The 16543-nt window shown below is 49.9% G+C and overlaps 1 protein-coding gene across 2 annotated transcripts in view; it reads left to right on the top strand.

Annotated features, from left to right (window-relative positions):
* The window catches only part of ECE1 (endothelin converting enzyme 1), a 114413-nt gene extending 99381 nt beyond the window's left edge, over positions 1-15032 (top strand). For both annotated transcript variants that reach the window (XM_067566970.1, XM_067566969.1), the window contains 6 exons: positions 1984-2087; positions 3408-3518; positions 4768-4835; positions 7907-8097; positions 10084-10179; positions 12351-15032. In XM_067566970.1, the coding sequence (XP_067423071.1) occupies positions 1984-2087; positions 3408-3518; positions 4768-4835; positions 7907-8097; positions 10084-10179; positions 12351-12527 (747 nt within the window). In that variant the 3' untranslated portion in view covers positions 12528-15032. The remainder of the gene's footprint in view (positions 1-1983; positions 2088-3407; positions 3519-4767; positions 4836-7906; positions 8098-10083; positions 10180-12350) is intronic.
* The last annotated feature ends 1511 nt before the right edge of the window (positions 15033-16543 follow it).

Genomic DNA, 16543 nt, shown 5'->3' on the forward strand with positions numbered 1-16543 from the left:
GCCGCTCCATGTGAAATTCTGATACAGTAGCCCTCACAAATAGTCCAGCCACAAAATTAAGCTTCCATGATTCACAATGTGTCCATAAACCAATTGATCTGCAGCCAAGAAACTTAATATGGTCAAGGTCTCTCTTAATGTGGTTACACGTGTTTAGGACCCCCATCAGTGTGGTATCTGGGCACTTTATGAATTTAAGACTGGGTTCCTTCTGTAGGGACAAACTTTTCTCCACCTCTTCTGCCCTGCGGAGAGGACATCTCACCTGGTTAATTGGGAAACTCCTTTGTGAACTGGTGCATCTTAACCTCCATTCTGAAGGCCATGAGACTCAGCCTCTCTCTATTAGCAGCACATTCCAGGGTTCTGTGGGAACAACTCTCCTGAGTGCAGCTGTGTCTGTCTGTTACGGGCTGTACAAAGACTAGGAGTCTGAAATACACTTTGTGTCATACTGGCAGCCAGCATGGAGGTTTTTCTCTAAGGCGATGGGTTGTCACATGCTGGGTTTATATCAGCTGTAGGTGTCGTGTCCACCCCAGTAAGAGTGCATTGCAGCCACCCAGACTGGAGGTGACCAGGTTGACTGTCTCCATGTCTGATAGGGAAAGGTATAGCATGCCTGGTATTTCTGGCCACTGCTATAAACTGAGCATCCTGGAGAAGCCACTAATCCAATAAAGCCCTGGAATTCCGAGCCACGGAGAGTCTGGTGGGGCTGATGCCTTCTGTAGAGGTCATCCATGGGGAAGCCAGTGCTGGGTCATTGGTGGGCTCCACCAGACAGGACAGTGCCACCTGCATTAGACCCATTGGCTTTTAGTTTTTTAAAACCATCCTCGCTCCTTAGAAGACTCTCCTGGTTCTCAGCTGCAGCAGCCTAAGCCTACCAATCTTGCAGAACTAGCCACTTCCAGCCAGCTGACCAGACTTGTATGCACATAGCTCACATGCGAAGCAGTGTCGGCCAATGGACTCAGCGGCAGATTCAATGGGTGCACTCCTCCACCACTGCCACCGCAGCCTCCCCCTCGCCCCACAGCAGCACCCTTTGCCCCAGCACCACAACCCTAATCCCAGACAACCCTGCAGCTCCTGTCCCATGGGATTGGGCCCAGCTCCCCGCTCCAGGCGCTGTGACCTGGTGCAAAAGTTTTGCCCAGCCACACCTCCATAATGACAGAGTGGAGGCTGGGTCAAATCTGAGTGAATGGCATTGCAACCTGGTGCACAGGGTCATAGTGCCACTCAGCTCCATGCACCATGTCACAGCGCCTGGAGCAGGGAGCTGGGCCCAGACCCAAGGGACAGGAGCTGCCTCTGCTAGGTGAGTGCAGGGTGGGCTCGTTCCCCAGCCCTGTGTGAAAATTTCTGTCATCCACCTTTTGTCAACTGCATAATATTCTTCAAAAGTCAGCACACATCCATCTAACGGTGATTGCCCCCTGCCTTCCTGTTGGCTCTGTCACTGCAAATAATGGTGGTTCTGGCCAGTTCTGGAAGTGCCTCCCTCTTCTGATCAGCACCATCTCAGTCTTATCTGGGTTGGGATTGAGCCAGCTGTGACACATCCACCTAGTTCGTCCCCACAGATGATGAGTTAACTCTTTGGTCAGGGCTTGATGGGAGAAGTGTGGAGCTGGGTGTTACCTGCCTCTGGACAGCCCTGGAGTTTGTAGTGTATCCTTGTGCTGTCCCAGGGCCGATCATCAGCATTAATGGGAAGGGGGTGAGACTGAGTGCTGAGTGCCGTGGTATGCTTAGTGCCTAGAGACAGAAGAACAGCTGCCCATTGCAAACCTTTGGGAACTATATGCAGGGTACAGACCCCTCTCTGCGATGTATTCAGCTACTCCAGTGATGGGTGCTGTCTGAGAACCTAGGCAGACAGCTGTAGGGTGCAGACAGGAGCAGCAGGGGATACTGGTCTTTGGTCATGCTGCAGCCTTTCTCTCCAGCACTGATGGGGTTTGGGTCTTGCAGTATGAAGCTGTGTCCAGTCTCTACTTCGAGAACGTCATGCAGTTTTATAACTTCTCTGCTCGAGTGGCTGCTGACCAGCTCCGGAAACCTCCAAATCGGGACCAGTAAGTCCACCCTGCCCTGCCTTTTCCTACTAGGGTGGGAGAGGGTCTCCTCTGATATGTGGTGATACACTATCTGCCGTAGATTATAAAGTTAGCTCAGGCACATTTACACAACCTGAGTACTCAGTGCTGTGTAACAGCCTCAGTCTGAGCAGTAATTGGTTTTGGCTTCTTCCCTAGCGATGCAATAGCACATGGATCTAGGGACCGAAATCCCTACGGAGTCCAGTTCCAGAACTGCTGATACCAAAACAAAAAATCCATCCCCTTCAGTGGTTGTGCTCAGAACATAGTTATAGGTGGTCCATTAGCTACCTAGAGCACCTAGGAGTACTTCTGCCGCCGCACCACCCTCCCTCCCCCCCAGGGGGCTGCTATTGCTATTACTCACAAACTGCTTCCCACCACAGTGGTGCACAGGACTCAGAGTACCTCTACAATACCTCTCTTCTCCCCACCGCAAACGATTTACATGCATTAGAGCCTTGGGAACTCAGCTGAGGTACCTCTTCACCTTGCGCCTACATGTTCTTTACACATTCCCCTAATACTGAAATCTCTGGGCTGTATAATACAGTTAAAACTGTAATTCCCTCAACCAAACCAATACTCTCAATCAACCATAACCTACAGACACAAGCACATCTCCCATGCCTGTTGGAGATGGTATTGAGAGCAGGGAGGGTGCTGGAATAATTATTATTAATTACTTGTATTGTGGGAGCACCAAGCCATTGTGCTAGGTGCTGTACAAACGTAGAAAAAAAGAGACTGTCCCAGCCCCAAAAGCTTTACAATCTCCTATAAAATATCTGTCCTGCTTTCTCAAATGAGCAGGCAAGGACCTGGGAGGGGTGGTGCCCCAAGCCTGCACAGCAAGGAACTCAGTGCTCAGGGCTCCCCACCCAGAGTTACACAAGGAGGGCAGTGTGTGGTATGTGGCTGGCTGACAGCTGTATCCCCACCTGGTAAAAATACTTTTGTGCTCAGGTTCCCTCTCGTGGACAGTAGGAGTATTACACTTTCTTCAGTCGTATTGCTGTGCCTTTCTGCAGCCTGTGTCATGGCCCTGCAGTCTCAGTGGCTGAAGACTCGGCAGTACTTTGTTTCTGCGCTGTTCTCTGGTGCTGTGGCAGTGAATCCTGCAGCTCTTGCCCATGGCCCTGGCCACCATATACATGCCTGTAGTTGCTAGTTGACCTAGGAAGCTTATGGGGTTTGTCAGGGAGCAGGAAATCCATGTGCCTTGTGCCAGTCTGCGCACGTGGGGGTATGCACCCTCCAGCCTGACTGTAATGACGATCCCCTTGTCTCTTGCAGGTGGAGTATGACCCCTCCAACAGTGAACGCCTACTACTCCCCCACCAAGAACGAGATCGTGTTCCCAGCCGGGATCCTGCAGGCTCCTTTCTACTCCCGCACCTCCCCCAAGTATGAACACCCTCCTGCTCATCTGCTGCCCCACTCCCCCCTGCTTCCCTAAGCTGAGGTGGGCTGAGGAGTGCGGTCTATGGCAGCAGCCAGTTGGTAGGTGGTGGGGGCTCACCGAGCTCTTTAACCTAGTCTGTAGCCGTCAGGAGCTCGGGAACTAGAGAACAGCCAGGGAGGGATGATGGGGCTCAGACGGATTGCACTGACTCTACCAGCCTCACACCAGGAGACTCCATAGCTCTTGACGCCAGTGAGCATAGAGCTACCAGCACTGCCAGCCGGGTGTCCTTTCAGCACAGGATCTGGACCTTTCCCCCAGAGTCAGTCTAGATCCCTCTTGTCAGGCTGCTTACTTCCGGAGAACCATCTCCCACCTTCTTTTAGACATCGAGGAACTTGCAACCATTTTTGACTCTTCCCTGCCTAGTGCCAGCCCCGTGGGAGGGCCCATTAACAGATGAGGCCTCTCTCTGGCCAGGTCATGGGGCTGCCTGGACAGAAAGGGCTGTAGGACAGACAAGCAGAAGGTGGCCTAGTGGCAGGTCTGTGCGAGATGGAGGGAAAGCCAGCAAAACTGAGAAGAGGCACCAGAGATTCAGTCTGGAGGAGGCCACACTTTCACTTTCTTATTTCTCCTCTGCTGGCACCTGCTGGACATGCAACATTGTGGACTCATACCATCCCGTGTCTAATGGTAACATGGAAATAAGATGCCTGCCCAGCTGCAAAATGGCTCATTTGGGGCCTGGAGAATCCACAGTATGACTGGGTGTCCAATGGCCTGAGGGCTCTGTAATCAACTGTACGTTTCATAGCGTCTCCCAGTCCCATTGCTGGAATTGTCTGCAGCCCCCGGGAGAACATGAAGAGACTTTTTAAAAGTAGGTTTAGATCTCCCTCTGCATATCAGTCCTTTGCAGAAAGCTCCATAGAGCTGTTGTGTGGAGGTTGACAGTGCAGCGGATTCATTTTGCAATTGGCATTAATAGGAAGATGTGACATTTCAACATGCATGAGGCTCTGTCTCCCCTTAGGACTCTTTCTGTCCACAGGGGGAGGCCAAGGTAATAATAGCAAAAAAAGGGGTCAGGTGGAGTACCTCTACGTAGTCCAAGTGAAAGCCCCTCCTAGTTCAATTCCTCTACCCTAGTGCTGTGGTGGGTAGGGCCACAGGGCCCATGTGCAGGCGTTAGGAGGCAGCATCCTCGGGAGAGCATGGACCCTAATACCTCCTGTCCTTCTCACACAGGTCACTGAACTTTGGGGGAATTGGAGTCGTCGTGGGCCACGAACTGACTCATGCCTTTGATGACCAAGGTGGGCAGCCTGGAGACGCCTTCCTTCCTGTTGCTTTCTCTCCCTCTTCCTCTTCCTGCTGGAGCTCAGTTCTCTGCGTGGCCAGGAGTCAGAAATTAGCAGTAGTGGCCTCTGTATCAAAGAGCCCTTTTCAGCAGGGGTCTTGTGAGAATGGGCCAGATCCATCCCTAATGTAACTCCAGTGACTTGCATGTAGCTAAACCAGAGACAAATCTGGCCCAGAATGAGACACCTGAGACTCTATCCAGTCTCTTAGGTGGAAAAATCCAATGCACTGTGAGAAGGCAAGAGGAATTTCTCTTTGCTGCTTTTCTGGCTAAATGAGGACACCTATACATGGCTCATTAATGGTGAGGGCCTTAAAATGGGAAAGTAGGGGTGTACCGGGGCACGGCCCCTCTCCTCCCATCTCCTTGTAGAAAATGCACAAACTCCCATGGTTGTGCCTTCACCATGTTTTTTTATTTTGGTTTCCCTTCACCAATTTCACAACAATCCTCCTGCAACAGCCTGTTAACAATATTCAACTTGCTTTTGTCCCGCTCACCAGGGTCTGAGGGCAACAGAGGACTCCCTGTTCTGAGCCTTTGGCTAGCTCAGCTAGCCCTGTTCCTCCATCTCTCTCCATCCGTCCCCCCTGCACTTCCTTCCTCTGCCCCTCTTATCAGCCTAAGGCTGATGGGGTAATTGGCTCAGCCAGGCAGCCTGAGTGAGTAATTACTCCCAGCAACTTCCCACTGGGGAACCAATTACTGTGTGAGGGCAGGCTCACAAGTTTATGCGTCCCGCCCTTGCATGTAGCTGACATTTCTTCGCCCTCTAGTTCACCCTTCTCTAGAGGAGGTGCCAGGTACCTGCTTCCTATGCCCCGCCCCCCAGTATCATCTCCTCTGTACCCACAGAAGTCACATTTTGACCCCCACAAGTCCATTTCAGCCCACAGGTCCTCACACGAAGGGCAACTCGAGAGCTTTTTGGCCTCCTTCTCACCCTCCTTGCTTTGGGAGGAGGCCTGTCCTGTTCCCTCCCCATGTTGCTCCTCTATGGCCTCTTGCTCCCCATGTCCTACCCACTTATCTTGGGGCTCCTCCTCTTGGGGCCCTGGTAGCAAACCTTCTGAGGAGAGCCTGTCCCCCTCTGATACTTCCTGGCTTCCCGTTTCTCCTAATGCCTGTTCGGCTAATCCCTCCTCTTCTCCGTTTCCCTTGTCCACCCCTAGTTTGTGCTACGTTATCCAGGGTTCTCCTGCTCCTCTGCTTCCAGTCCTTTCTCTGCTTTTGGCAGCACCTTAGTTCCTTGCTGCCCTCGGCCCTGACTGGGAGCCTTCCTCTTGAAGGGAAGGGACTCCAGTCTGTCCCCAACACTACTGAAAATGGTAGCCTGTCCACAACTCCAGCCTGCTTCCAGATGAACTTTCCCCAGACCTCCCAGGGATCTCAGCCCTTGGGCAGAGTTCTCTCTCCCCATGGATGAATTCCAAACTTAGGCAGCCTCTGGCCAGGATCCAGTGTGGTTTCCTACCCAGCAAGCACCTGATGCAGTGTCCATGAGGCCCTTCTCCTGCCTCTGCCCCACCTTCACCAAGATGGGTGGCATTTTTCTCTGCTGCTCCCCCAAAGTCCCAGTTCACTTGCAAAATTGTGCTAGTCCACAGTCCATATGGGGCAGCCCCTTTTTATATGCCCCTGTTTGCCACAGTGGTAACAGGTTATTTCCTGCCTCCCCAGAAGGGGTCCTCTGTCTTTGTCTCTTTTTTCTCTGTAGGCTTCAGCCTACCACTTCTCCAACACTCATTCCCAGCTCGGGCGTGGTAGGCAGACACCCTTGCAGGGAAAATATGTTTCCTCAAACTCTTCCATGAGTTTGACTGCTGCCTCCAGGGTCGCAGGTTGGCACCTCCTGAACCAAACTCGAGTGTTCTACGGGAGGCCCTGTAGGAATTGCTCCCAGATTATGGAGTCCATGATTTCACCCACAGCTGGAATGCTTGGCTTTAACCCGCAGGTAGCCCAATCAGTCAACCTTTGGGCATATGTCCTGTGCCATATATCTCCAGTCCATCTAGCAGCTTGAAACTCCTGTTGACATTTCTCCATAGACAATCCTTAACAGCATCGTAGCCTTTGGCCTGTTGGTCACCCAAGACCAGGTAGGCCGCTTGAGCTTCCCCCACCAAATCGGGTGCTAACCAGAAGGCCCACATGCCTCTGTCACAGCCAGCTCCTATTGCTGCCCTCTCAAACATCACTAGGAAAGCATCAGGGTCATTGGCAGGCTTCATCTTACACAGGCTGACCCCTGGGCTCCGGTTACCGTTTCCCGGACCGGAACTCACTGCTCTCTGAAGTAACTGCTCTGTGCTTAGGCTGCTCCCTGATGAATTCTTGCAAGCTCCTCTGTTGTTCTGCTTGCTAGGCCAGCAGGGATCGTGTGTTCAGCTGGGGTGCTTGTTGGAAAGATTGCATGGTCTGCTGCAGCTCCTTCTGCTGGTCCACCAACCACTGCAGAATCTGCTCCATCGTCCAGGTGCCAAATACTCACAGCGACCTCCCCCTTTTGTCTCTCAATCGCCATTGCTGGGGGAGTCAAAATTCCAGACAGGCCCTCACATGTCAGCCCAAGGCTGATAGGGTATTTGGCTCAGCCAGGCAGCCTGGTTGAGTAATTGCCCCTATCCGCTTCCTACTGGGGAACTAATTACTATTCAAGTGATCAGAGTGCAGGTTCACCTGTTTACACCCTGCACTCTGTCACAAGAGAGTATCTTGCTAACACCATAAGCAATTAGTGATGATCTGTTGCACTGGACAGAGAGCTGTTTACAATCTCTTCCTGTGGAATTTATGGTGGTGCAATAAAGTAAAGATCAACAAGTTCAGGAGGTCTTGGAACCGGCTCCTCTTCTCTCTGAAGAAGCCATGCCATTGCTAGTACGCTCACCTCACCGCATCTCCAAGCCCACTGATCGTGTGCTCTAAATCGCAAAAACCTCTCCACCCAGCTCTGCCCAGGGCCATCTCAGATGAAATGTCTTCTAGTTCCAATGCTTTGTTTGGTCCACTCCTCTGTAGGTCGGGAGTATGATAAAGATGGGAATTTGCGCCCCTGGTGGAAGAACTCCTCCGTGGAGGCCTTCAAGCAGCAGACTGAGTGCATGGTGGAACAGTACAGCAACTACACGGTGAACGGTGAGGCAGTGAATGGCAAACACACCCTGGGAGAGAACATTGCTGACAACGGGGGCCTCAAAGCTGCGTATCAGGTACGAATCTAGCAAAGGTCTGGTATCTCTCATTGTAGCCATGGCTATGGGGATCCATGTGCAGTCCTAGACTTTAGATTACTCCTGTTTGCTCTGACACTGCAGCTGGAGAGACATTCCTGGTTATACAGTGATAGCAAGGTGAATTGCTATAATGAACTGTAAAATACTGAGCACCACTTCCATGCGGTGTCCTATCTGAGGAAGAGGGTGGGCCATGACCATATACAAGTCTTCAGGTGACATTTGGATTCAGGATCTGCTGTCCTTGGACCAAGAGATTGTAGACCTGACAATCTACAGCCCATAGAGGGTGGATGCATGGGAAAGGGCTTTTGAAGGAGATTCATAGGAGGGAAAAACTTGGCTGTTTTAAGTGGAAGAGGCTTTAACTCCTCTCGAGATCCTCCCATTGGCAATAGCAAGCGTAGCAAACGTGGTAGGAGGTGATGGGTCTGCTTTGTGTTGTGTGATGGGGTGGCCTCCGTGCTCCCCTGGGCCGAGCGCTTCTTCACTATGGTAGGACACAAAATGGCTGCCCGGGACTCCCACCAGTCTCAAGATGGCGGCCATCTCTCTTCGGACCAGTCTTCCCGCAGGTCTTCGCAGGCCGAGTAGTGCCCTTGGGACCTTGGGTTTGGGGGTAGGGGGTGTCCGAGCCCACCCTCTCCTTCGGACACCAGCCCAGAGGCCCTGGCTGACAGCAGTGGCTGGCTGCTGCTCTAAGGAAATGCACAAGTCTTTTCTCTGGGCTGCTTCCCTTCCCGGGACCCCGTCAGGGCTAAGCGGCCACCCCACCGGGGAAGCCCCCCTATTTTCCTCTGGCTTCTTCTCTCTCTCTCTCTCTCTCTTCCTCTCTACCTACCTACCTACCTACCTACCTACCTACCTACCTACCTACCTACCTACCTACCTACCTACCTACCTCCTGCTCCTTAGCTCCTGCTCCAAACTCCAAGAGCACACTGCCTGGCTGGCAGGGAGCTCATATCTGCTCCCAGGCAGTGCTCAATGGGTCTCAGCTGGCTCTGGCCTCAGCTGACCCTAATTGATCCCAGCTGGCTCTGGCCTCAACTGACCCTGATTAGCCTGGAGGGAGCCTTGGGCAGCTGCTAGGGGAACAGGGCTTTGATCATTCTTGGGCTAACGTAGCGCCCTTCTACCACCCTCTGGTAGCCCCTGTCACAGTTGATACAAGTTGCATTCTGTGCAACACTGACAGGTGCCATTCCTTCCAGAAATCTCCATTCTGGTTTGTTTCCTGTAGGCCATACATAATCCTGGGTGTCACAGAGAGAGCTGGATAAAATTTTTTCAGATTAATTGTTTATTTGCCAAAAAATGCAGTTTTGGGTAGACCAAAACTATTCACAAATTCGGGTCAAATTTGGCAAATAGTTTCAGATGAAAAAAAATGAAAGAGTCAAATCCATTTGTTTCAACATTTTCTAAACAAAGCAGTTTGACTTCTGGTTTCAAAATGGTGCTTCATGTTGAAATTGAGCTAGATTTTTTTAAAGGTAAATAATCCCCAAAGACTAACCACAACAAAAATTGGGGAGGAAAGTTGTTTTGGGTATAATGAAACGTTTCATTCAACCTGAAAAGATTTTTGCTTTAGCTTTTTCATTTCAGCCCCTGAACCAAAAGTCAATTATTTGCTCAGCTCTGGTGGTGGGTTTATTTTGTGCTTTCTCTTCCTTTCCCAGCCCCTGAAGCTTTCTTAGATTTTTCTCTGGCTTTCTGTGACTGAATGGAAAATGGGCACAGGGGAAGAAGACCCTTATGATTCTCATAGTTCCCTCCCTGCCAGCATGTGTCATGGAAATTGGACAGGTGCAGTCCCTTAAGGGTTAATGCCCCAATGGCTAGCTGGCCCAGCATTTCATATCCCCACAAGGCAGTGGGAGTGTCTATGATCCTCTAGTTCCATCCACTCCGTCCTTCTGATGATGCAGGATAGCCTCTGTTCTCTCCTGCCTGCAGGCTTATAAAAACTGGGTGAAGAAGAATGGGAATGAGGAGACTTTGCCAACACTTGGCCTCTCCAACAACCAGCTCTTCTTTGTGGGATTCGCCCAGGTGAGTCTCTGCCATCCCTCTGACTCTTTGTTTGTTCTGTCTCCAGGAGCACTGTGTGAGCTCCAGCAGCTGGGTTAGTGGGAATGCAGTTTTCAGCAGACTCCGCTTTACAGGGCTGGCAATGCCCCTCACATCTTCACCTCCTCCCAAACCCCGAGAAGTTCTAAGCTATTCGTTTTCTTGAACTGAGTCCCCATGTCAGAGACTGGGACATGGGCAGTCAGGCCTAGTGGTTGCAGCAGATGTCAGGCCTAGTGATTGGAACAGGAATCAGGAGCCAGAGGCCAGATACCAGAGCCTAGGGTCAGAACTGGAATCAGGAACTAAAGCTGAGGGTCAGAACTGGATTACCTGGAATGAGGCAAGGCAGGTGCAAGAGCAGGCGCTATCTCAGCCATGGGCAAATGCTTTAAGCAGATATGGAACTGCTGCTGGGCTTAAGAGCCAATCTGCTGACTTTTACGAACAATCAGGCAGTGTAGCCAAGTAGGCAATCTACTACAGGTCGGCTGCACTTGTTAGGTTGCCCAGAGACTGGCTCTGCTGCAGGCCCTGAGTCCTGACACCTCAAGTGGCAGAGGAGTGCAGCAAATATGAGTCTTGATACACTGTGATGAGAGAGATGCATTATAGTGAGTGAGAAAAGCTTGCCTTCCTGTGAAACATCAGGTAAGAGGCAAGATAACAGACTTGGCAAGCCAGTTTTCTGATGAATTATAACATTCTGCTCATTCTGCAGCAAAGCAAGACAGAACCATAGAATATTAGAGTTGGAAGGGACCTCAGGAGGTCATCTAGTCCAACCCCCTGCCCAAAGCAGGACTAACCTCAGCTAAATCATCCCAGCCAGGGCTTTGCCAAGCCACAGCTTAAAAACCTCTAAAGATGGAGATTCCACCACCTCCCTAGGTAACCCATCCCAGTGCTTCACCACCCTCCTAGTGAAAAACATTTTCCTAATGTCCAACCTAGACCTCCCCTACTGCTTGAGACCATTTCTCCTTGTTCTGTAATCTACTACCAGTGAGAACAGCCTAGCTCCATCCTCCCTGGAACCCCCTTTCAGGTAGTTGAAGGCTGCTATCAAATGCCCCCTTATTCTTCTCTTTTGCAGACTAAACAAGCCTAGTTCCCTCAGTCTCTCCTAAGTCTTGTGTTCCAGCCCCCTAATCATTTTTGTTGGTCTCCACTGGACTCTCTCCAACTTGTCCACATCCTTTTTGTAGTGGGGGGGCCCAAAACTGGACACAATTCTTCAAATGTGGCCTCACCAATGCTGAATAAAGGGAAATAATCACTTCCCTCGATCTGCTGCCAATGCTCGTACTAATGCAGCTCAATGTGCTATTAGCCTTCTTGGCAGCCAGAGCACACCGCTAACTCATATTCAGCTTCTTATCCACTGTAATCCCCAGGTCCTTTTCTGCAGAATTGCTGCCTAGCCCGTCAGTCCCCAGTCTGTAGCTGTGCATGGGATTCTTCCGTTCTAAGTGCAGGACTATGCACTAGTCATTGTTGAACCTCATCAGATTTCTTTTGGTCCAATTTTCCAATTTGTCTAGGTCACTTTGTATCCTATCCCTACCTTCCAGGGTATCTACCACTCCCCCTAACTTAGTGTCATCTGCAAACTTGCTGAGGGTACAATCTACCCCATCCTCCAGAACATTAATGAAGATGTTGAACAAAACCAGCCCCAGGACCGACCCCTGGGGCACTCCACTTGTGACCGGCTGCCAGCTAGACATGGAGCCTTTGATCACTACCCGTTGAGCCCAATGATCTAGCGAGCTCTCTATCCATCTGATAGTCCATTCATCCAACCCATACTTCTTTAACATGCTGATAAGAATACTATGGGAGACAGTATCAAAAGACATAGACTCCTCCAGATAGGCCAGGTTGCAGAAGTACCTGAATGAAACCCCTTTGCTAGTGTTGTGTGTGCAATGTACAGATCTAATGTGTGGTTGCTGGTAAACAAGGGACACAAAGCTGGGACTCAAGCTGTGTGGAAACTTGTTTTTTTCCATAGTTGTTGTTTCTGCTAATAAACTCCTCCTATTTAAGAAAATCTGTGATTTCCATGTATCATGATAGCTGGGACAGAGGGTACACTTTCTAACTGTAATTAAGACCTTGAGCTGACTCCTCTTTCCTTCCATTTGCAGGTCTGGTGTTCGGTTCGCACCCCAGAGAGCTCCCATGAAGGACTCATCACCGACCCTCACAGCCCATCACGGTTCCGAGTCATTGGTACCATCTCCAATTCCAAAGAGTTCTCTGAGCACTTCCACTGTCCTCCCGGCTCCCCTATGAACCCCCAGAGGAAGTGTGAAGTTTGGTGAAGGGAAAGGAACCAGAAAATAGTGGAAACCAGCTTTTAGCTTCTTGTTCCTTCATCAAGAATTGAATTTCCCAGGCTCTCTGTTCAAAGGGCAGTTTCTTCTTCTTCTTTCAACGAACTGTCAAGCTCTCAGCAGGAACAGATCCCTGAGCCCTAGGCTCATGGTATCATCTGAGATTCGATCCACTGTGAAAACCTCTCTTAATTTCATTCACTTGTGAAATTACTTTTTTTTTTTTTTTTTTAAATCCTTGCATAGGTCTGTGTATATATGCATGTGTCTGTATGGCCTGACCCATATTGACACATACACAGTTAAGTCCCTGCCATATCACAGGCTTGAAAACCTTTTCTAATTGATAAAGGGAGACCCACAGACAAAAGTGATAACTGGTTTGGCTGTGTATCTAAATATGCCCAACATACACTAATCTCTCCAGAGAGACACGTGCATATATAAATATGTAAAATATTTTAAGATATATTTTTGGGAAAATATTTTTTGAACATTTTGAAATACACTGGAAAAATTCAGGGAAAATGCATTTAAAAGCCTTTTTTTTAATCCAAAGGATTAGTATATTTATTACTTTTTTTTAACATCATGCAACTGTAGATACAAGAATCTCAGTAGAGACCATTCAACTGAAACACAGGAGATCAACGGGTGTAACTGAGTCACTGGGGCACCTCATTAGCCTTTCTGCCCTAGAGACCAGGATTCTTATTGAATCCCTGGGATCACTAACAAGACTGAAGAGCTATCCTTGATGTCCAATGCACCGTTGGAAGAGTCTGTTCAGAGGCAGGTCAGGAATACCTGGCTGTAGCTATCTGGGAGTGAACAGCAGTAAAAGACTGTGAGGGTTGGTGCCATGAGAGAGGTGCATGCACTTACAGTTGGGTGACAGACTCTGAACATATCTCTCGGGCTTTATTTTCAGGCAAACGTCTTGCAGGTCTTGGAAGCCATATTAAACTCTGGTGATATACAAGGTCCTTTACAGAAAGTCTCTCCAAACAGGAAAGATTCATTCATTCTATAAACCTTCCATCTCTGCCTTGAGTTGGTGACAAGGTCTCTCCTCTCTCTTCTTCTGCTCCCTATGGCAAGGTCTGAGCAGCACATGGTGGCTGGGGTACTCTGGGATCCCATCCACCCCTTAACCTGACTCCATGCAGCTGTACTTGGGTATAGTGCCAGCTGCATTGTAATTTAAACCTTCTTGAGCTAGCTTTAACTTCTGAATGCAAAGCGAGAGGAAGGCAGGCTGGCTGCACTAAATTAGTAAGTCCAGCTGTTACCCAGACCTCCCCAAGACAGTTTGTGCAACTTACATTATGAGCTCTCTCTTTGTCTTACTGCTTTAGATCAGCCCAAGCATTAACCAGGCCTTTGTAAGACAGCAGTATTATTGCTGAAATCCGCCTTGCCTAGTCAGAGGCAGGTGTAAATTGCTTTGGGTTGTGTGTGCGGCTGGCAGGCTGGGTACATGGCTCTATTCAGACACTGTTCACACTCCTGTGACGACTGAGGACCCTCTCCTGTGTAAGCAGCTGGCCAGTTGTTTAGCTATTTCACTAGTGTCCCCTCTGAGCTGTTCTGTAAGGGGACAGGTGTAACCACAGGACCTCCTGCTCCCTGGTCTGGTGGAGATCATGTGGAACGTGGTGGTTTCTTGGGCATTCCTCTCCCATCCCAGCCAGAAATATCCCCCCTACTGCCTGGTAGACTGCCAGCCCTACCTCTTCTATGCATAGTGGCAATCCATCGGAAAAAATGATGGGAATCAGTGACCCCAGAAAGGGGGTGGATGTTGGCTAGGCACTATCCTGCGTAGTGCCCAGTGACTAACCCAGCCTGGGGCCCTTCCAGTGCCTTACAAATGTTCAGTTCCACCTATGACAGCAGCCTTCTCCCTCTGACCTTGAGCAGTGAAGTGACAGGCCCAGAGGCACAATAGCCTGGGTATATGCATGTTTGCTGCAGTATGGAGTTCAGCCCACATCTCTGCAGCCACGTATCTGCACAAATCCCAGTCTTGGCTGGGGAAAAAGAAACCCAAAAAACATTAAACCACCCAGAGCTATGGAAGGCAGGGACCCAGGGAAAACAAGGCAGTGATGGGGGAGCTCTTGGTGCCACGGCCCCCAGATAAAGCAGTTTGTTCAAGTCTCTATGACTTCATCTCTTTCCCTTTCTTCTTATTTCCACCCAGTCCCATTCACTGCAGCTTCCTTGGACTCCTCCAAGTTGAAATGCCTCCTTTCCCAGAAGCCGGACATTGGAAAGTAGCCATTGGTGTGAGCCCTGTGGGGCTGGAGACCCATGATTCTGCTCTCTGCAGTCTTCAGTTGATTCTGACGCTGAGAAGGCGAGACCATAAATTTGTTTATGTACTGTGCTGCAGGGATTAGCCAGGCTCCCCATGGTCATTGCTACATACAAGAGACCCCCCAATGTCCTGCGAGCTGGGAGATTTGTAGGGCTGGGGAGGCTGGATGTTTCTCCGCTGTCTAGGAGCAGGAAGAGTTGGTCGCCACCTCTCTTCTAAATGGAGACCTGGCAGGGGCTGGAAGAGTCATTCTAGACGGACAGAGGCACAGATCTGTTGGTCCTTCTGGGGCATGTAGGGCAGGTCTTCTTTCAAGTATGGAAATAAGGCTGGAAGCCTATGGCCTGATACTCAGAGGTGCTGAGAATTCACCCCACCTGCTGAGTTCAGTGCTTTGTAGCGCTGAAAATCAGGCCACGAGAGAATAGGGCTAGCTGGGAAGAGTCTCGTCTGCTCCTAGGCTGTGCATTTGTCCAGGCTTCAGATAATGAGTGCAGAGTAACTCCTGCTGTGTCCCTGCCTCTTCCCTAAAAGCCTGGGCCCCATTTCAGGCCCACCCAGTGGGCTCCAGTTAAATCCCTGTCTGGCAGTCTCCTAGGCAACAGGATTGCCGCAACACTGCCTGCTTTCTCCACATGAGCCTGTGGGCTTCAGCCTCATGGCCTTTTCAGCGGTTACATGGCTTTGTCTCCAGCATTGCATGTGGCTGGCCTATGTTGCTTGGGAGATTTGTTTCATGTCTGCCGCTCTCTTTCCTCACAATCTCTAACGCAGAGCAGGGAGGATCTTCCTAAGCAAACTACCCCAGGTGAGAGAAACCATGGAGCGGGGCTCAATGCCAGGAGAGTACTGCAGCGCACTAGCTAGATTGAAGCCTTTCACACAACAGGTTTAGTCCTAGCATCTCAGCCAGTGCCAGCCTTGGGCTATGTTCTTCTGCTGTGTAAGTCTATTTTGTCTGTCACGCAACCCTACATGCTCCTCCCAGAGGTAACCTATTTTCACAGCTGAAACCAATCTGGGGTTGGGTACTGGAATAAAGAACGCAGTGATTGCTTCAAGATGTGCTGTCAACTCAAAGGGCCGAAAGATTGGGGAAAGGAAACGGAGGTCAGGATTATGAGCTTTCAAAGCACAGTCTATGCTTCCAAGACATCAAAGGGGCTAGCCTGGAAATAGTCTATAGAGACTATGGTCTTTTGAGGGCTTTTTAATATTCTTTTCTAGATTTTAGCAGGAAACCACTAACAGAAATGGGTGTCAGTCTCATTTCCTCCAGCAAGGGGCACCACCACATTTTAGACAAAGGGAAGGATTTGAGGGATTTTTAGTATTTATATGTTAGAGGGATTTTTTTAACTGTTTCTTCAACCTTCATTGTGGAGTTTATTGTAATTGAAATAAAATACTTGTTATTGGGTTTGAGGCTTTGTCTGTCTCTTTTATGGCTACTCTGAGTCCCCCAGGCCACAGGGGCTGCTCACCGGACAAGGGGAGTCAGTTTCAACTTCTGACTGTATGGGATAGTAGTGGGATCCCATGCCTAAAATACAGATGGGTTTACATTGTAAAGGTAGCTATGGAGAGGATAGGAAGCAAAGGGGTAAGAGAGAAAAGTGGAGAACATAGGTGAGGAATAAGAGGGAAGATCCTCTCCTGGATCAGTAACTGGGTAAAAAGA

This window comes from Emydura macquarii, unplaced genomic scaffold, assembly GCF_026122565.2.
Source record: "Emydura macquarii macquarii isolate MOO-44397 ecotype Brisbane River unplaced genomic scaffold, CSIRO-AGI_Emac_v2 contig_2768, whole genome shotgun sequence".
NCBI classification, from domain to species: domain Eukaryota; kingdom Metazoa; phylum Chordata; order Testudines; family Chelidae; genus Emydura; species Emydura macquarii.